We start from the raw sequence: 21,367 nt of genomic DNA, 5'->3' as shown, positions 1-21,367 counted from the left end.
ACTTAGTTTTTTAAACATACTTGGCATTTGACTCTTTACTTTGCCTTTCCATTCAGTTTCTAGCACTCTCCACTTCTCCATGATATTTGGCTAAATTCCTTGGAGATCTGGGGCAGAAGACAATTCAAGGATACCACACAATTAAAGGAGTTACTTTGCTCAGCCTCGACTGATAAAAAGAGGGGATGAATCACTAAGGAGAAAACACCCTAATTTAAGGACAGACTTTGCCACCTAAACACATTGTAAGCCTGAACAATGTCATCAAGCCTCAGTTTTCTCATCTGTCAAATGTAGATGATAATCTCATTTCCCTAAACCTCAGAATTGATAATTTCATTAGAGTTATGATTAGTGGAAAAAAAATTGAATAATACAATGTACCTTATAGCTCAAAGGAATTATTCCTGGGGAAAGAAGCAAGACTGTGAGCAAATCTCAGAAGCTTGGGACCTCTAAGATGTTCTTGGCTTATACAGGATCCTTGGATCTGTCCTAAAACCACTCAAACTATGTTTTGGCTTGAAATGCCTCTGGCTTCATAATTGCCATTTAGATACAGATATAATGAGGAATTCTAAGCTAAGCCGAAACCAAATGTGATCTGGGTTTGTGCTTCTAAAACCCCTCCCTCTGCTTCCTCCTCAACTCCCAATTACCATCAAGATCTGCACATAGATCCCTGAGGCTGGGTCAGAATGGACCTGGCCCTTGAGGGCAGAGGTTGGGTAACTGGCCTGTTTCTTTATAAGAATTCGCTAGGCATTGCACAGGAATATTTGTCATACTAACAGCCCTAGAACGTGAGCTGAAAATTCTCAACTTGTTGCAAAACAAAAGTATGTGAGAAACTCCAAGAACTTTAAGCAAACACAATAAATGCCAGCAATGCATGATGTCCCTGATTAAGCCACAGGGCCAGAGAATTATTAATGTGACAGCACACACTGTAAATCTGTGACTAAAACAGTGTGGTGGGAGGCCCTTTAGAGATGGAAACAAATTAGGCAGCATGATGATCACAGCTGAATGAAGATTAAACACTGTCTGAGATACTTAATAATGGAAATTATACAAACATTACTTTTTTTTAAAGCATAAGCTCACAGAGACAGAGTGAATGGTAAAGTTGACAGAAACAACAAGGCTCTGAAAGCTGAAAAGCACATAGATGAGTTGTAAATTATTTGGCAGACCTGAAAAAAAAATAATTTAAGCCAAGAGTTGGGAAAAATGAGTTTCAAAAAGGTTCAGAAGTGGGTGTCCCAAGCACCTCTAGAAGTGGGAAGGATGAGAGGGGTGCTAAAATGATGTTCAGTCCAAAAATCTGTATAAGAAACAGTTTGATCCCAAATCTTCTCCCACATTCCCTATGGTGGAGTGATGCTCCTTCCAAGCCCAGGCAAAAGATGGGCTATTAGTCATTTGGTGAAGGTAAAAGAGAGAGCACCTGGACTGGGGGATACCTGACATCCATGAGGGCAGGGTGCTGAACTAACAAGAGGATTAAGTGAATGCGTACATACTAGATGCTGGGGTCCTCAGTCCTGGTCCCTCTATGTGCAACTACAATGCAGGCAGTTGGAGCTATACTTGGAAAGTATTTCTCTGGGGGGCATCTCACCAGCCTAACAGAAAAGACCTGACAAGGACTGAAATTAGCTGGGGGAGGGATTATCAATGGAACAGCCCAATCAGGTCAACAAGCCCCATTCCTGGGCTCAGACCTCAGATCAGCTTCCTTGTCTCTTACTTTTAAGTATGAGCAAGCAGCCATGAATACCCAGACATCCGGGGAAAACTTCTAACATGAAAGACAAGAGTAAAACACATAGAAAAAGGCAATTTGGAGGAAATGGAGAAGAAATCTTCAACTCATTAATAGCCAGGGGGTGAGGGAAGAAGGGAGACAGTACAACTAATAAATAAAATGAAGGTGTTATTAAAAAGAAAATGTCAGAGGACATAATATAGGCTTAGGAAACTAAAACTATTATAATAAAAATTAAGAATTCAATAGAAAAAAAGGAAGACAGAGTTGAAGAAATTTCCTAGGAAGTAGAATAAAAAAAAATTAAAAGTTAAAAGATAAAAAGGTCTAACATCAGAATAGCGGAAATTACAGGAAACAAGAAGAGACAAAATAGGAGATGTAATCAACAATTTAAAAATTCAAGAAAATTTCAAAGCACATGAGTTGGCAATTGAAAAGGCTCTCTGAGTCTCTAGTTCAAAAGGTGAAACTGTGTCTATACCAAGGAACAAAATGATGAAATTTCAGGACACAGGAGACTAAGAGATAATGTATAACTTTCCAGAGTAAAGAAAAATTATGATAATTTCAAACAAAGGGCCAGGAATCAGAATGACACTAGATTTCTCAATAGCAACACCAGAAGCTGGCAGGCTAGAGCAATGCTGCTAAACTTCTGAAGGAAAATAATTTCTGGTCTACTATTTGGCACCAAAATTATCAATAAAATTGGGGGGGCTAGGGCTGGCTGACGCCTGTAATCCCAGCACTTTGGGAGGCTGAGGCAGGTGGATCACGAGGTCAGGAGTTCAAGACCAGCCTGGCTAACATGGTGAACCCTCGTTTCCACTAAAAATACAAAAATTAGCTGGGCATGGTGGCGGGCACCTGTAATCCCAGCTACTTGGGAGGCTGAGGCAGGAGAATCTTTTGAACCTGGGAGGTGGAGGTTGCAGCGAGCCGAGATTGCACCATTGCATTCTAGCCTGGGTGACAGGGTGAATCTCCATCAAGAAAGGAAAAAAAGAAAAAGAAAAGAAAAGAAAAAAAGAAAACAAAAGAAAAGAAAAGAAGAAAAGAAGAAACGAGAGAAAGAAAAAGAGAAAGAAAGAAGAAAGAACAAGAAAGAAAAAAAAAGAAAGAAGAAAGAAAGAAAAAAGAAAGAAGAAAGAAAGAAAGAAAGAAAGAAGGAAAGAAAGAAAGAAAAGAAAATTGAAGGGCTGAAAAATAAATTTTCAGACATTCAATTTATTAGAAAATCTCCAGATCTTCCATGCACTCTTCCGTAAGAGGCTGATGGAGGATGGTCTTCAAAAAAGGGTGATAAAACAAAAAGGAAGACATTGCTCAAATAAATCCCAATCTCCTGTGATTTTCATGTCTCTCTTTATTTTTATTGCCATGAGAATACATCAGGTCCTCATTACCTTTAGTCTACAGCCAGTTTCTTAAGCTATAATGTGATCTTGGCTGGAAGTCTACTTCAACATCAAGTCCTTTTTCCTTAGTAAGATCTACCAGTTTGCGCTAACCTTTATTGAAAATGCCACTCTTCTTCTGTCTGCCTACTTTCCCTTCTCTTTTCCTGTGTCATTACAAAGCAGTGTTTGCTGGACAGCACCTGTCTGTACCTCATTCATGTTGTGCTTGAAATTATTCTGTTCCCAAGAGTTGTATGACACTGTCTACAAATCATTCCAGATTTTGTTAAATTGCAGACTCTGATTCAGCAGATCTGGAGAACCTGAGTCTGCATTTCTGACCAGCTCCCAGTTGGTGTTGCTGATCTGCAGACCCTACTTTGAATTGCATGAAGGCTTCTGAACTACTGAAACAGCTCAACTGGCCTCTTCTCCAGCTGTGCCACTCTTTTACCTTCCTTTTCTCCAGCTCCTAGAACAATCTTCCTAGGACAAAGCCTTGATTGTGGTTTGACATTTCGTCTCTATAATCTGCACCAAAAAGAAGTGACTGCCTCGGTTACTCTTTTCCACCACACTAACCGTTGTTTAACAGTGTGTAGCCTAAAGTTTATCAATGTAATGAGTTTTAAAAATGCTAGTAACATCTTCATGTTTAGGATATCTAATTGATTCTTTTATATATACTGGTGTTTGTTTAATTTCTGCATGTTTTTATTTTCAAATTCTTGTTCTTTTAAAAAATGTCACTTCAAAAATTATTTGAATTGCGTCTAGAGTGAATTTTTCTTCCATTGTTACATTTGTGTGTTGTCTTTCTTAGCATTATATTTCTTCCATTGTTTTTGAATTTTGGTTTATAAATCACTCTTGAGAGGGCTCTCTCTCTCTCTCTCTCTCTCTGTGTGTGTGTGTGTGTTTGTACGCGTGTGTGCGCGTGCGGGCGCACACTTATATCCCCTAGACTAGCAGTGATAGTGGAAAGTGACAAATTATGTTGCTTGGCTGAGTTTTGTCAGCAAAGTTATATCACCAGACTGCTGGAAGAAAATTCTTTCAATCTCTGTTCACAAGTAGGGGAGATGGCTAAGCAACGAGGCTTGGTTATGTATTGCTATGTAACAAATCACCCAAAAACTTAGTGTTTTGAGACAATAACGATTTATTATTTCTAATAATTCTGTGGGCTACTTAGGATCAGCTAAGCGGTTCTTTCATTCCACATAGTATAGGCTGAAGTTACTCCAGTGGTTATATTAAGTTGGGAACTCACTTACTGCTGGAATGCCCAAGATGACCTCTCATTCTTCAGGGCATGTCTCCATGTGGCTTGTCATTATTAAATATCTTGTCTGAGCTTCATAGCAAAGCCATTGGCTTTCAAGAGGAAAGGTTCCAACAAGACATATCCCAGTACATAAAAACTTATTAAGCATCTGTGGCATCTCATTTACTAATGTCTCATTGGCCATGCCAGTCACATGCTCAAACCCAGAGCCAATGTCGGAGAGGATTAGACAAGGTTGCCAATGTGAAACAGTGGTTTATTGAAGGTCACCATTTTACCAGTCTCTCACAAAACTGGTTCTTTTATCAAGCCACAAATAGAATCCTGTTAGTCTATTATTCTACAGGGGCTGAACCCCGGTTCACCTCTTCTTGCTGCCACATACAGAATCCAGGACCTATGTGCCTTTGTTCCTGATCACCATTTTGCATTTTGGTTCTGTTTCTGATACATGGAAATGTTTATCTTCTTGTTTAAATCACAGATGAAACATTAAATTTTCTCACGTATATTGTATCACTTATTGTTCTATTTGAAGCAGAATCAGGAGTTAGGAGTCTCAAAATACTCATTGAAAATGTGATCTTGGCTGGAAGTCCGCCTCAACGTCAAGTCCTTTTCCCTTAGTAAGATCTTCTACCAGTTTGCTCTAACCTTCACTGAAAATGCCACTCTTCTTCTGTCTGCCCACTTTTCCTTCTTTTTTCCTGTGTCATTACAAAGCAGTGTTTGCTGGACAGCACCTTCCTGTACCTCATTCATGTTGTTCTTGGAATTATCCTGTTCCCAAGAGTTGCATTACATCGTCTACTTATTCTTCTAGCTAATTGCTGGCAGCTAGACATACTCTTTCCCTTTGAACTCCCAGTATTTTTCTTAAATATCTCTTGTGGCATTTATCAGTTCCTGGTTTTTATCATAGATATTTACATATGCCTGAACTCTGTCATGGTTTCTTACAAGTAAAGCTCGTGCCAGATTTTCTCTGCATCACGCTTTGTACACAGATAGTAGGCTCTCAAGACATATTTGTTGCTTTCCCACTCCAAAATTATCCCAAAGAACTAATTTATATATGAAGTTGCAAAAAACTGAATTTCAAGGAAAGATGATATCTACATTTATTTTACACCTTCATCATTTCAGGTAATTTAACACTAAAGCTGATACCAATTGCCCTCATATTTTATTAAGTGCAATCATAATATAATGCATGTAAGTATCTTAGTCTAATTTTAGTGGTTCCTGAGAAAATTATCTCAAGATATTCCCTGAGACTATACATTTAGGCGGGACACCATAATTAGAATCATCTCCAGATTTATATCTTAATCTTGCTACTACAAATTTCTTCTGACTTTTAAGAATACAGCCTTAAATGGAGACCTTTAATTAAGATCAAACTGACTACAAATGAAGTCATGTACCTGGGTGAGATTGTGAACCCCTGGGAGTCAGGATCATGATTTATTTACCTTTTAATGCTCAGTGCCTAGGACAGAAGAAGCTGGAGCATGAATGTTCAATGTTTTCAGACTTTGTTGGAACAGTCTGCAGGCTCCTCAACCTCCTCCCTTACAGAGACTCAGCAACAGTGTGTCTCTATTAATATCTATTTATAAAGGTCAGCCTATTCTATATTTGAAGCACAAAGAACCTTTTAAGAAAAGTGGATTTCTTTTGACTACTGGCAACATGTATAGGAAAAGCTAGGCAAGATAAAAAGCTGTTGAAACACAGGGACTATGCTTAATATTCCTTGTATTCCCCACAAGTCCTTTTTTACAGAGCAGACAGTAAATGTTTCATGATAAAAATAAGAAACATTTGTTCTATTTTGAAAAAAGATTCATGGTAGAATTTCAATTGTGATCAGAACTATGGCAGGGGCAAACCAGGGTCTCAATAAATGAGGCTTAACCCTCATTTATACCTTCCAGGATTTCTACCCTCACCCTTTGTCTTAAAACCTATTACAAAAATGAAAAGGAGACCAAGCAATGCTGTACCAATCTGGTAGTGTTGCTGTTATCTGTGAAACAAACTACAAATTATAAAGCTTAATTAAGTGTCCTTGAGTCTTCATCGCTGTAATTCTCTGATGCTTCATCAGTATTAACACAGGGCAAAGTATCCATTGCTACTCTAGCCTTACTCATTAACTCATTAATACGCTTCAAATCCCACAACTAAAATGCCCTTTTAATGATGTTATTGCACTGTAATTTTTATAAGGTACACGCTATGAAATACTTTCAATACATCTTTTTGGGCACCTAATATGTGTCAGGGAGCATGCTGACATTGGGTAAAGAAATTCATGTATGGCCGGGCGTGGTGGCTTTGCCTGTAATCCCAGCACTTTGGGAGGCCAAGGCAGGCGGATCATCTGAGATCGGGAGTTCGAGACCAGCTTGACCAACATGGAGAAACCCCGTCTCTAGTAAAAATACAAAATTAGCTAGGAGTGGTGGCACATGCCTGTAATCCCAGCTAATCGGGAGGCTGAGGAAGTAGAATTGCTTGAACCCAGGAGGTGGACGTTGCAGTGAGCCGAGATCACGCCACTGCACTCCAGCCTGGGCAACAAGAGCAAAACTCCATTGAGAGAGAGAGAGAGAGAGAGAGAGAGAGAGAGAGAGAGAGAGAGAGAGAGAGAAAAGAAATTTATTTATTTAGCTAAAACTTATTCAACATCCATTACCAAGAACAGATCCTGACTCAGCTTACTATCTGGCAGGGAAGGCAGAACATTTAACAAGCAAATCAAATACAATTTTCAGAAATACAGTTTTCAGAAAGAAGTCCATGTAAGATCTCAAGAGATCAAGGTGAGGAGGGAGAATGCAATCAGGCAAACAACTTGAATATCATCTGATAAATGTTATACCAGCATATGGCCAAAGTACTATTAAAGAGTGAGAGAATTTCATTCTCTGGAAGCTTGGGGAAAGCATCAAAAAGGAGCTGACATTTTCAGGGATGAATAAGCTTATGCTAGGCTTAATAAAATGGGTGCCAGTAATGGTGGTGGTGATGGTGCTCAGAAAGAAATTTATTCTCAAAAGTGCACATATGGCAGGTACAAGTACCAGCTATGACGCATGAATGATCATCACACCACTCTCACTGATCCTTTAGCTTTCATAACTAGTTGAACCAGTTCGAGTGGGAGTTGATATTTCAGATCAGACCTCATGTTTCCCCCAGAATGTAGAGTTCTCATGTAAATAACAAAATGTCCAGTTAAATTTACATTTCAGACAAAAAACGAATAATCGTGAAGTCCCCAATATTTGGTACATGCTTGTATTAAATATCATTCGTTCTTTTTTCTGAAATTAAAACTTCATAGTTTCACCTGTTTCGACTTTTTGTGTATTTTTATTTGCTACATCTGGCCAACGTCCCAGAGCGATAAGAACCGGCACGGTTCTGCAGTGTCACAACTGATTACAAACAAAAGATCTCTCCAATCAGAAGCAAGCAGGAGAGAACTGGCATCCAGAAAAGAGACGCTGTAACCAGACAACCAGGATGGGCACCAGTGGGCAACCACCCTATCATCGTCAGCATTTAAAAGACAGACGCCCGCGCGTGCTGACGTTGCATCCCGCGCTTGAGGGTGGGGACGACAGAGCGTCACTCTCGGACGTGACCCCAGCGCCTCTTTGTGATTGGCTGCCTCGGGGGCGCGTCCCTTGGGCGCGGACGCCCTAGATTGGTGCTTCCGGACAGAGGGGAGGGACTCCAGCTGCAGCCGCGGGAGGTCCGGACACTGGCGGCCATGGAACTTGCCGGTAAGTCCGCGTCTTGCCTCCCCTCTCCAGCGCTCTGGGCCGCTTTTGGATGCGGCTGTTCTGCGCGCGTGGGAGCGTGGCGGGTGGCGGAGGGTGTAAAGCCGACCCGGCTCGAAGCCCGGAAGTGGGGTCGGAGGGTTTCCAGAGTAGGTTGGGTCTGAGGGTGCGTTTAGGGCGGACGCGCTGGGTTCCTTGGCTCAGGCAGGTGGGTCGAAGGACTGGTGTCTCCGGAACGCCGGGCCTGAGACCCGCGTCTACTCTCTGGTTGTTTACCGTCTCTCTTTGGGCCTGGCCAGTCCCTGCCATGAACTCAGCAGGGTCGCTATCTAAGCAGAGGCATCCCCTCCTTGGCCAGAGCGTTCCCCAGCGACCTCTCAGGGAGTCAGGGAGTGAAGCTCAGGCAGTGCCCGGGAATTCTCAGTGGAAGTACCATCCTCTTGACCCGCACGCAACTCCTGCCAGGTCTCCCTAAGATTCTTCAGGAGCCTCTACTGCTAATGATTGCCCGAGGCTCGTTGGCCGTGGTCGAGAATTTTACGGTAATATCTTCTTTGCCACTTTAAGTGGCTGGGTGGGACCTTGGACTAATGACTCAACTTGTCTGGCTTCTCATTTGTAAAGCGAGAGAGATATTCACTAGGGCTTCAAACCTCATTTTGGCTTTAAGAGATAAGATTCTGCGATTGTGCAGCATATTGAGCTTTTATGTCACGAAGATGTTTGGAGTGAAATCCTGGTGGAAGTGGGCAGACTCCTCACAGAACATTGCAGGCTAATGACAAAATTTTAAATGCCATCATTTGGTTCATTACTCACTGTTTTTGCTATCATTCATCTTTTAAAACTGATAGAGCTGGAAGTTCAGGTTCAGGTGACCACAGTAAGAAAATGTTAGTTAAGCCACCAAAAAGTACAAATTTGGGGAATTTCAATATTTGGTAATATTGAATCTTAATTAGTAAATTCAGTTCAACAAACACTTCTGGAGTCTTTCTGAGAGTATATTTAAAATGTAGATGAGGCCGGGCGCGTTTGCTCACACCTGTATGTAATCCCAGCACTTTGGGAGGCCGAGGCTGGTGGATCAGCTGAGGTTAGGAGCTCGAGACCAGCTTGGACAACATGATGAAACCCCCGTCTCTACTAAAAATAACAAAAATTAGCAGGGCATTGTGGCACGTGCCTGTAATCTCAGCTACTCGGGAGGCTGAGGTGGGAGAATTGCTTGAACGCAGGAGGCAGACGCTGCAAGTGAGCTGAGATTGCTCCACTGCACACCAGCCTGGGCAACAGTGAGACTGCGTCTCAAAAAAAAAAAAAAAAAAAAAGGAGATGAATTTGTTGGAGAGAATAGACAGTTCAGCCTTTGCACACACAATTAATTGGCATTTTCTGAGTTTGCAGGTGAAACCGGAAACTCAGCTTTAGGATGGTTTCTCATTGTACAGTTGGGTTTCTGGAGCGTTGGAAATCTCATTTGTGAAGCTGAGGAAGATTTTGACCAGATATCCAAGATTCTTTTTAGTTTTAGATGTCTAAGAATGTATAATAGTACCAAATATTGAGTGAACATTTCACGTTGATAAGGCTTTAGAGGACCCCTGAGATAAACATTTCGTACTTTAAATGGAGAAAATGGTCCTAGATACAGCCCATCTCTAGTTTAGCCGTTATTTTTAGACACCACACTGAAGGGAGGGACACTCACTGAGTTTGAAAGGCTTGCATAACTGAAAGAAAAGTTTAAGACGTGAACGGAGCAGTTAGATAATCACCCTCTTTGTTTTTTGGAGTTTGTTTTGTTTTGTTTTTTGAGATGGAATCTTGCTCTGTTGTCTTGGCTGGAGTGCAGTGGCTCTCAATCTTGGCTCACTGCAACCTCTGCCTCCCAGGTTCAAGCGATTCTCCTGCCTCAGCCTCCCGAGTAGCTAGGACCACAGGCACCATCACACCTGGCTAATTTTTGTATTTTTAATGGACATGAGGTTTCATCATGTTGGCCAGGCTGGTCTCGAACTCGTGAGCTCAGGTGATCCATCCACCCTGGCCTCCCAAAGGCCTGGGATTACAGGAGTGAGCCACCATGCCCGGGCCAGATAATCACCCTCTTTGAATAAGGAAGGAGAAAATGTGGATTCTTCGAAGCATGTGCTCTGGTGACATTTGAGAAAGGTGCTCTCAGAAAGATAGTTTGAGTTCCAGGTGCATTTTAGTGTAAACCACAAAGCTAATACTAGCAAAATTTTATGAGATTAATTGAATCAGTGGCTAAGCTCTAGAGCAGGGGTTGACAAACTTTGTGTAAAGGACCAGATGGTAAACATTTTCAGCTCTGGGGGTCATATGATCTCTGTTGCAGCTATTCTGCTGTTGTAGCACAAAAGTAGCCATTCACATAAATGAATGGGCAAGCCTGTGGTTCTATAAAACTTTACAAAAACAGGCAGTGGACCGGTATAACTGGGTTTGAGTCCTGGCCTGTTTTACTTGTCTTGTTATTTTTTCACTGAACCACCCCAAAACTTAATGATATGAAACAACAGCCATTTTGTTATTTTTCATGATACTGCTGTCAGCTAGACTCAGCTGGGTGATTCTGTTGGTCTTGCCAGTGGTCACTAGGAGGCTGCATTTACCTGGTGAGTTGGCTGGATGGCTGGGCCTCTGGCTCTTTCCATGTAGTCTCAGAGCTCTTCCTTCTCCATATTGTCTCTACACTTGCCCCTCTAGCACAACAGATGGATTTCTTACATGTTGGCTTAGAATATCTAAGAGTACAAGTGGAAACCACACCTTTTTTAGGCTGAGGCCAAAAATTTGCACATTGCTTCCACCACCTCCTATGGGCTAAACCAGGTCCAAATGCAAGGGGAAGGGACTAGAGAAAGACATAAATACCAGGAGGCATGACCACTAATGAAACAGACTGCTATACTGAGTTACTTCTAAGCACTGAGTAACTGTGAACAAATTTCTTAACCCTTTTAAGTTTTAGACTTTCCATTGATAAGATGGAGTTGATAACTTATAGAGTTTTGGTGAGGCTGCAATAAGATACAGAAGACTCATTTGGGCATGGTGGCTCACGTCTATAATCTCAGCACTTTAGGAGGCCAAGGTGGGCAGATCATGAAGTCAGGAGTTCGAGACCAGCCTGGCCAATATGGTGAAACCCTGTCTCTACTAAAAATACAAAAATTAGCCAGGCGTGGTGGCAGGCGCCTGTAGTCCCAGCTACTCGGGAGGCTGAGGCAGAAGAATTGCTTGAACCCGAGAGGCGGAGGTTGTAGTGAGCTGAGATCATGCCACTGCACTCCAGCCTGGGTGACAAAGCAAGACTCTGTCTCCAAAAAAAAAAAAAAAAAAAAAGATATAGAAGACTCTTAGCATGTAGTGGCTGATGTATAGTGGCCATTTAATAAGTATTAATAGAAGCTGGTAAAGTGTAATCATAAAAGGGGAAAAAAAAATATATATATATATATATTAACATGTGTGTATGTATGTGTGTATAATATATACTTAATTATTGGAAAAGACTGGTTTGTTAACATGGCAAACCATGATATGCTGTGGTGTAACAAACTTACTATTTAAAATTACATGTAACAGTATTTTTAGGGCAAAATTAAGACATTGTAGAACCTAGTTTTGTTGTATGTAAATGCCAAGCAAGTAAACGTCAAATGAGTAAATTGATGACATGCTTTGTTTTTAATTCTAGGGAAAAGCTAACAAATTTACATTAACATTAAATAGTATCTATATCTGGATTTGTACTATGAAATGTGTTTTGTTTCTGAGCTGAGATCCTGTTTTACTCTTTTTCAGGTAATAGAGGACACATCTCTTAACTGGGTTGCTCTAAGAACTGATGCCTAAACCATCTCAGCATGGCCTATAGAGGAGTAGGTGGGGATGGCCATCCTGCCTCAGCTACACTCTCTCGGGTTAGCCCTGGAAGTCTTTACACATGTAGAACCCGTACCCATAATATATGCATGGTATCTGACTTTTTCTACCCAAATATGGGAGGCGTGGAAAGCCACATTTACCAGCTTTCTCAGTGCCTGATTGAAAGAGGGCATAAGGTTATAATTGTCACCCATGCTTATGGAAATCGAAAAGGCATCCGTTACCTCACTAATGGCCTCAAAGTCTATTACCTGCCTCTGAAAGTCATGTACAACCAGTCTACAGCCACGACCCTCTTTCACAGTCTGCCATTGCTCAGGTACATATTTGTTCGGGAGAGAGTCACGATAATCCATTCACATAGTTCTTTTTCTGCCATGGCCCATGATGCTCTCTTCCACGCCAAGACAATGGGGCTTCAGACAGTCTTCACGGACCATTCCCTTTTTGGATTTGCTGATGTCAGCTCGGTGCTTACAAACAAGCTTCTAACTGTGTCTCTTTGTGATACAAACCACATCATTTGTGTGTCTTATACTAGTAAGGAAAATACTGTACTAAGAGCAGCACTGAATCCTGAAATAGTGTCCGTCATTCCTAATGCTGTAGATCCTACTGACTTCACTCCAGACCCATTTAGAAGGCATGATAGTATAACTATTGTTGTTGTCAGCAGACTTGTTTACAGAAAAGGTAATGAAATGATAGCTATAATTGCATTGTAGACTTTTTTTCCTTGTAGAAAGCTGTTGAATACTTGTGTATGATGATTGTTTGGCTTTGTTTTATGGTTTTATAATACAATAAATTATAGCAAAGAAAGTTCTAATATTGGTTTATATATCCAAGAAGAGACATTTTCAGGATGGTGGTGGATGCTGTCCCCCAACCTTTGATGTTTTAATGGTTACTAAACAAAAAAAGAACAGTAACCTGATGCTGTTAAATTTCAGGTCTTTTTAAAAATTAAAACAGCCCTGCATGTGTGGTAAAGAAGCAAAGGGCAGAGGTCACACACCAAAGTAATGTCTTTTCATTGCAGACATTTTGGAAACTAAGAAAAGCACAAAGATGAAAACTAAAACAGCTGTAACTGTATTATTCAGAGATACCCTAATGAGTATTTTGATTTATAGCTTTCCTGTCCTTTTTATGTGTATGTACATATACTGAAAATCAGTGGGCTTGCTCTGCACGTTACTATGCTGTAGCTTGCTTGTTTCATTTAATCATGTATAAGATATTGGCAGGTAAGTAATGAAGAAAAGGGGATTAGACGGCCTGGGATCAGATGGTCACTCTTTCCTGCTGTGTGATCGAGGAGAAGTTGCTTAACATCTCCAAGTCTCAGTTTTTTTGTTTGTGTAATTTAAGCAATGTTGGGAACCTTGCAGGGGTTCAGTGATAGTTCCTATAAAAACATTAGCCTAGTTTGTAAGTGTCTGCTATTATCAAGGAGGTTGTTTTTTCTTTTCTTTTTTTTGAGACAGAAGCAGTCTCGCACTGTTGCCCGGGCTGGAGTGCAGTGGCGTTAGCTCACTGCAACCTCAGCCTCCTGGGTCAAACAATTCTCCTGCCTCAGCCTCCCTAGTAGCTGGGATTACAGGCACCCGCCACCACGCACAGCTAATTTTTTGTATTTTTAGTAGAGACGGGGTTTCACTAAGTTGGCCAGACTGGTCTCAAACTCCTGACCTCATGATTTGCCCACCTGGGCCTCCCAAAGTGCTGGGATTACAGGCATGAGCCACAGTGCCCGGCTAAGGAGGTTATTTTTAGTACCTCTGCAGCACTTCATAGACTTTACAGTTGAATGTGTGGAGGCTTGTTTACTAGAAGTCTGAAACAGTCTGGTTATAAAAAAAAAAAAAAAAAAAAGTGTCTTCTGAGTGCTATTTGAAAACCTGTCCACTAATCAAAAGTGTCATTTATGGCTGGATGCAGTGGCTCATGCCTGTAATCCCAGCACTTTGGGAGGCCGAGGCGGGTGGATCATGAGGTCAAGAGATCGAAACCATCCTGGCCATCATGGTGAAACCCTGTCTCTACTAAAAATACAAAAAAAGTAGCTGGGCGTGGTGGCATGTGCCTGTAGTCCCAGCTACTCAAGAGGCTGAGGCAGGAGAATTGCTTGAATCCATGAGGCAGAGGTTGCAGTGAGCCGAGATAGCGCCACTACACTCCAGCCTGGTGACAGAGTTGAGACTCCATCTCAAAAAAAAGTATCATTTATAGTAGGAAATCATTTTAAAAAATACCCCTTTAAATATTTAATATTTGAATTTAACTCAAAATATTAATACACACTGAGTTGCCAATAGTTTGGTGTAAGACTGCAGACTTTGAGTGCTGGGCCACTGGTTTCACCTGTATCTTGCACACTTTCCTTCACAAAGCATAATCTACCATTGCTACTTCGAGTGTCTTTTGAGTGGGGCTAGAACTTAAAGGCACATGAAGTTTTATGCTTCAGGAGTTTTAATTTATTTTCAATGTTATACAGTAGTTTAGGACACCTCTCATCTGCCAAGAACTTTTTTCTGTGACTTTCCTTTATTGGATTTTTCAAACTGTTCAGCTTAGTTTTTGTAGAAACTCTTTTTGTCAATTTATGTGATATTAAATTACTCAACACGATGACAAGTACAACTGACATCAAACAGGTGTGTGAACAAACACAACTGGTTCTTGATAAGCACTAAACTCAGTGGTGTGCCAGTGTGCTAGGGAGTAGCCTAAATTTAGATGTGAGCCTTGGTCAGTTTGCATTTGGCACGGAAAACCTTGATTGATCCAACAGTCCATTTAAGTGAAGGTTGGCAAGGAAACTTGCCCTGAACTTCATTTTCTGGTTTAAAGGCAATGACATGCTTTCATTCTTTAATCAGGGACATGTGAACGACTGGCATTCTATATTCTGAATTCCTCTTGGGACATTAGTGATATATTTTTTGTGACTTAGGAATTTTTTGTGCCTAATTTATTTTTTAACCAAATAACATATTGCCTTGAGATAGTTAGCTAAGAAAGAGTATGATGCATGTGTGATCAAGGATCAGCAAAATGAACTACCCATACAAAGATTAAACCTGTTACCTTTACTACACTAATGTGGTATTTTAATCTGCTGAGCTAACTACCAATGGCATGATGGTATGGCCTTTCCTGTACTCAATTCAATAACTGAACATCAGTAACTGAACAGGTGTTTATTGAACTCTCTCCGTGTGCCAGGCACCCTGCAAAAAGTAACATTCTGAGAAAGAACAGCCATACCTGTAGCCCAAAAGTGAGTAGTTGTATTAATGGTCCATTCCTTATTAATAGATTAATTTCCTCAGGAGTTTATTGGACCAGATATCAAAGTCCCACTAGAATGCCTTAAGTGAGAGAGAGGATAAATCGAAGTTTTCCTTATTCAGGCTTTTTGGCTGCCTTTTTCCTGAGCCTCCTCTTCCAAGCCTGTTTTGCTCTCAGTCAGGATTTACCAGCACTCTGTGCATGTGTAGGCACGCTCGCCTACTTCCTGCTGTAGTGTCAGTGACAACCTACATTTATTTTCTGCAGTTGATAAAGCCTGTGTGTGGTACAATACTCATTTGACTCTCCCAACACCTGTAGGGTAGATGTTATCTACATGAAATTGAGTCTCAGAGAGGGAAAGTAACTCATCCAGGTTACATAGTAGGTAACCAAGATGACACACGTGAGTCCAGCTTTTCTTGAGTTAAGCCCCCCTCTTCCTCCACCCATGCCCAGCCACTAATATCCTAGGTATAAGATCAGAAGGTTCTTAAAAATATTGTTAGACTGAGCTTTAAAAGCAGTTTCAATCAGATTTTCATTGTCTGTTTTGTGTTCATATGGCAGTCGAAAGTCTCTAGGTTCCATTGTGTTACTCTTCTTGGAGGGTCCAGAATAATTTTTTTTATAGTGGTGGGGAAAAGCCTTTATTCTTAGAATAAGAACATAGATCATTGGTAATAGTAATCAGTTCCATTTCTTATGAGATAGTTGTCAGGATTAAATGACAATGAATTTAAAGTATATTGCCTGTCATAGTAAGCGCTCAGTTACTGTTAGTTCTTATAATCACTTATCACTGTTGCCCTGTGTTGTTTTTTGTTTGTTTGAAGAATGGGCTCTTAACCTTGTATGAGAAAGAAAAGGGTGAGGAAGAAAATGGATTGAAGAAATTGTAGAAGACTAAATGTTAAAAGTCATTAAACTACCTTCTGGTTTATCTAGAAATCTAATCGATAGATTCGGTAGTAGACTTCAAACAAAGATAGCTATGATTTTAATTAGAAGCCTTCATATTCAGAAAAGCCGTGTGTGAGTTTTTAATATATACAATAATAGTTTGAAAGTACTAGCAGAGTTTACTTAATGAATTCTACTTTGTATAATTTAATAAAAATGACCCTATGTATATATATCATTTCTCCTGTCATCTATTTTATAACTGATCTGCCTATTTTGGGTGGAAGATTAATGTCAGAAATACAGTTCTTATGTGTGTATGCATTTTTTAAATTTAACTTAGCTTTAGGTGGATTATTGTACATTTACTTTTGAATATGTATGATTTGTGATTGTTAATGAACTAGATTCTCAAATAGTGTTGACATTGTTGTGACTTTGGATAGCCACTCACTTTTTCAGACTAATAGGGCATGATTTACTTTATTGTTTTCTATTACCTGAGATTGTGTTTACATATTATAAGAAAATCATTTTGGAGAAAAAAAGGAACCAAGATGCATCCTTTTGTTCTATGGACTGTAATGATCTGACAGTTGATGCCCTGCTGCCTTTATTTACCCCCATTCCGGGAAAGTGGGCTATAGCTGGTTCAAACTTAAATTTTGCTAATACTGTACTGTTTACTGCAAAATTCTCTTTACCAGCTACATTTTAAACAAAGTGGAGGCAGCAGTTAGATTTTGTTGCTTAGCCTTTTCCGGTAGCAGTAAGTGGAATCACAGACTGATAGAATCTTATAGCTGAGACCCGGAGTGGTGGCTCACGCCTATAATCTTAGCACTTTGGGAGGCCGAGGCGGACGAAACACGATGTCAGGGGATCGAGACCATCCTGGCCAACATGTAAAACCCTGTCTCTACTAAAATACAAAAAATTATCCAGGCATGGTGCTGCATACCTGTAGTCCAACCTACTCGGGAGGCTGAGGCAGGGGAATTGCTTGAACCTGGATGGTAGAGATTGCAATGAGCTGAGATCGTGCCACTGCACTCCAGCTTGGTGACACAGCGAGACTCTGTCTCAAAAAAACAAACAAAAAAATTTTGTAGCTGAAAGAGACCCTAACTTTAGGTACATAGGTATCTTTATTTTATAGATCATGAAACTTCCTATGATCCAAGGGCTTGCTGGTAAAACAGCTGGGATAAGACCCAGATCTCCAGTTAGCTGCCTGCTCTGGAGAAAATGAACTCAAACCTTAGCCACCTTAAATTTACCTTTTTAGAAGTAGGCAGTGTGCAAACATAAGTGAATAACTTAAAGAATAGTCTATTGAGATGAAACATTGTCCATATTTTGGGGGTGTGGAAGGTAATGTATGTCAAGGCCTATATCTTCAAGAATTGCAACTCTTGGGAGACCACTGGCAGTTTGTGAACAATTCCACTCTCCTGGAAAAGTTTTAAGAGAGTTTCTCTCCTTTATGGAGTGCATAGCTAATACTTTTCAAAATGAGTGGATTCTCAGTAGTTCTGGTGAATTTTTTTAAGTTTGAATATTAATATCTCCAACATTCAACTTTATATTTTCAGGGACTGATTTGCTTAGTGGTATAATACCTGAACTCTGTCAGAAATATCCAGATTTAAATTTCATAATTGGAGGAGAGGGACCAAAGAGAATCATTTTGGAAGAAGTTCGGGAAAGATACCAGCTACATGACAGGTATTGATGAATTTCATGTTGTCTTGAGGGAGAAGATGTCAGTTATCTCTGGTTTTGACTGCATGCCTGCTTCTCCCACAAGTAATTTATACACACACACACACACAATTGATATAAATCTAATGCAAGGACTGTTTTTAAATTTTTTATGTAAAATAGGAAACCTAGTTAAAGAATTCACAATTTTATTTTTTCCATTAGCCCAATATTATTTGACTTTGGGGGGCCATTGTTGGAGGCACCGTGAAAGGCACAAAAAACAACTGCTTTAACTGGAAACATTTGCAGATTTCCAGGGCATACTGTTTAGTCATTTAAAAAACAGGGCTCAAATCATGTAAATTGCGCTGCATAGACAGATTTAGACAGATCTCGTCCTCAATAACTTTCATAACACAAGGCATGTACATGTGAAGCATCAATTTTAATAAAAGCCATTTTCCTGTTTAGAAATGGCAACTTAACATTTAATTATCAAAGTTTATTAATATTATTACATGCAGACTAGTTTTGGAGAAGATTAAGTTTGATATGTGTAACAAAAGTTAGAAATATGTTAGCTGTGTGAGTTTTAACCCAACTACTTTATAAGGCTGTTTGTATTAGATCAGTGTTTGGTTATACTAATATTTTGAGGTGAGAAATGTTAGCAGCCAATAAGAATCTAAGTGTGATATAAATAGCAGACTTGGTTTATAAATTAAATTTCTTTTGTAGCATGAGTTTTCACTCCCTTCTTTCTTCCCCTCTCTTGAAAAATCAGGGTGCGTCTTTTGGGAGCTTTAGAACACAAGGATGTTAGAGATGTCTTAGTTCAAGGACATATTTTTCTTAATACCTCCCTCACTGAAGCATTCTGCATGGCGATCGTGGAAGCAGCCAGTTGTGGTTTACAGGTAAAAAGCATTAAGGGCATACATGGTTGGGGTTTGTGTATATTTTGAAAAATAATGAGACACATTCCATAATAATGCCTTAACTGGTTTTGATGATTATGGTGGAGCATATGTTCTTTCTTTCTTTTTAAGGTTGTAAGTACCAAGGTTGGTGGTATTCCTGAGGTGCTTCCAGAAAACCTTATTATTTTGTGTGAGCCTTCAGTAAAATCTTTGTGTGAAGGACTGGAAAAAGCGATTTCCCAACTGAAGTCAGGGACATTGCCAGCTCCAGAAAATATCCATAACATAGTAAAGACTTTCTACACCTGGAGGAATGTTGCAGAAAGAACTGAAAAGGTATGTCACATGCTGAGAAAAGATTGTGTCTGAATTCTTACTTGATGTTTCACTTACACATTTGCTTTTTCTTACATACAGGTTTACCGTTTCTGTTCTATTAAGTTGATGAAATCTCTTCCAGATAAAAAGAAGCAGATTTTGGTACACACACCGGGCTAAGTGTCTAGTCAAATTAGTGCATTTGACATTTGAAAATAGCAGTAATACAGCCTAGCCCCCTCATTAAACTGGGCATGAAGAAGTTACAAAGTTTTCTAAAAGTCACAATGGGCCTGGTGCAGTGGCTCACGCTTGTAATCCCAGCACTTTGGGAGGCTGACGTGGGTAGATCATGAGGTCAAGAGCTTGAGACCATCCTGGCCAACGTGGTAAAACCCTGTCTCTACTAAAAATACAAAAATTAGCGAGGCATGGTGGCGTGTGCTTGTAATCCCAGCTACTCAGGAGGCTGAGGCAGGAGAATCGCTTGAACCCAGGAGGCGGAGGTTGCAGTGAGCCGAGATTGCACCACTGCACTGCTGACTGGTGACAGAGTGAGACTCTGTATTAAAAAAAAAAAAAAATTGCAATGAGTAGAGATGAGTATTTCCTCTTAGATATTTTCTTGAAGCTGTTGATAATTCTAAAGCAGACAACTTTATTAGGAAATACATGGTTTTGCTGATTGCAGCAACTTTATAACTTGTGAATATTTAATTCAGGCTATTTTCTAAACCTCTTGCAGCCCTTTTGCTAACTACTGTGATTTTCTCCAGGAAAACGATTTTTGCATCTTTGGGCTGATTGAGAACCTAGTAAGCTAGAATTCAAAATGTACATGACAAAAGTAGGAAAAATCACAAATAAAAAGCAGCAACAGAGAATTTCCAAAAGGACGGGTATAGGAAATAGATTAACAACCTTAGGAGACTATAGTTGGGGGAAATGCTTCCTGAATTTGAATTAGGAACTGCTTTTATTCTTAGTTTCATCCTTTACGTGCTTTTCGTGGCGTTCTCTGCCTAATGCCTCTTATTACCATGTAACAAGCTGAACAGAAACAACTCAGTTTCTTAGTATGTAGAAACTGAACCAGAAAAATAACCAGGTGGAACATGGAGAAGGTAGTAGCTTAGACTAATGCTACTAACGTTATATTCAGTGCAGCAGTGAGTTTTTAGCCTGAAGTAGATAGAAAGTTGAAGCTGAGGAGACTAGCTCTTTACTGTAAGGCTTTCTTTCTTGGTTTGAATGATGAATTCCAGTATATGAGATGAACTCATATGAATGGAAGTTCTAAAAACTTATCTGTAAAAATTGTCATATACATTTTCCATTGAAACATGAGCTATTTGCAATAGTCAAACATTTTTGATGGAAGCATTTTGAGACATTCTGACCTTCTACAAGTCGTGTACTATCTCCCCGATGTGAAACGTGGGAAATTGGAGTCTAGTGCTTACCTACTGGGAGTGCATGTTAGAGTCCCCTGGGCAGTCTTTTCAGACTCTCTCTACTCCGTCTTTATGTACCCCTGCCCCCCCAACCACTCCCTAGATTCCAATGTGATCCTTTAGGAGCAAAGATAGAATTGGGGGCGTAATTGGCAGGGATATTTGGTTACACAGGGCATTTTGATGATGCCATCCTGATCTCCACTCCCTTTGAGAAGCACAGCACTGTAAGTTGTGACTTGACCTTGACTGACATCATATAAACCTCAGAAGCCTGAGCCATTGTATACCTTAACGATGAAAGAACTAGGTCAGGCACGGTGGCTCATGCCTATAATTCCAGCACTTTGGGAGGCCGAGGCGGGTGGATCACGAGGTCAGGAGTTCGAGACCAGCTTGGCCAATATGGTGAAACCCTCTCTCTACTAAAAATGCAAAAATTAGCTGGGCGTGGTGGCGCATGCCTGTAGTCCCAGCTACTGAGGAGGCTGAGGCAGAAGAATCACTTGCACCCGGGATGTGGAAGTGGCAGTGAGCCAGATCACGCCACTGCACTTCAGCCTGGGCGACAAAGTGAGACTCTGTCTC

The 21,367-nt window shown here is 40.3% G+C and overlaps 1 protein-coding gene across 2 annotated transcripts in view; it reads left to right on the top strand.

Moving 5' to 3' along the window:
• Positions 1–8,168: 8,168 nt before the first annotated feature.
• PIGA (phosphatidylinositol glycan anchor biosynthesis class A) overlaps positions 8,169–21,367 on the top strand; it is a 17,261-nt gene continuing 4,062 nt past the window's right edge. The window contains exons 1-5 of one of the 2 annotated variants that reach the window (XM_032285953.1): positions 8,169–8,262; positions 12,094–12,174; positions 17,976–18,108; positions 18,872–19,004; positions 19,137–19,343. In XM_032285953.1, coding sequence (XP_032141844.1) covers positions 12,156–12,174; positions 17,976–18,108; positions 18,872–19,004; positions 19,137–19,343 — 492 coding nt within the window. In that variant the 5' untranslated portion in view covers positions 8,169–8,262; positions 12,094–12,155. Of the gene's footprint in view, positions 8,263–12,093; positions 12,871–17,975; positions 18,109–18,871; positions 19,005–19,136; positions 19,344–21,367 lie in introns of both variants that reach the window. The other variant, XM_032285952.1, reaches the window with a different exon arrangement.

This window comes from Sapajus apella, unplaced genomic scaffold (genome assembly GCF_009761245.1).
Source record: "Sapajus apella isolate SASKATOON/1434 unplaced genomic scaffold, GSC_monkey_1.0 scaffold17, whole genome shotgun sequence".
NCBI classification, from domain to species: Eukaryota; Metazoa; Chordata; class Mammalia; order Primates; family Cebidae; genus Sapajus; species Sapajus apella.
This window is presented reverse-complemented; position numbering and strand designations above follow the sequence as displayed.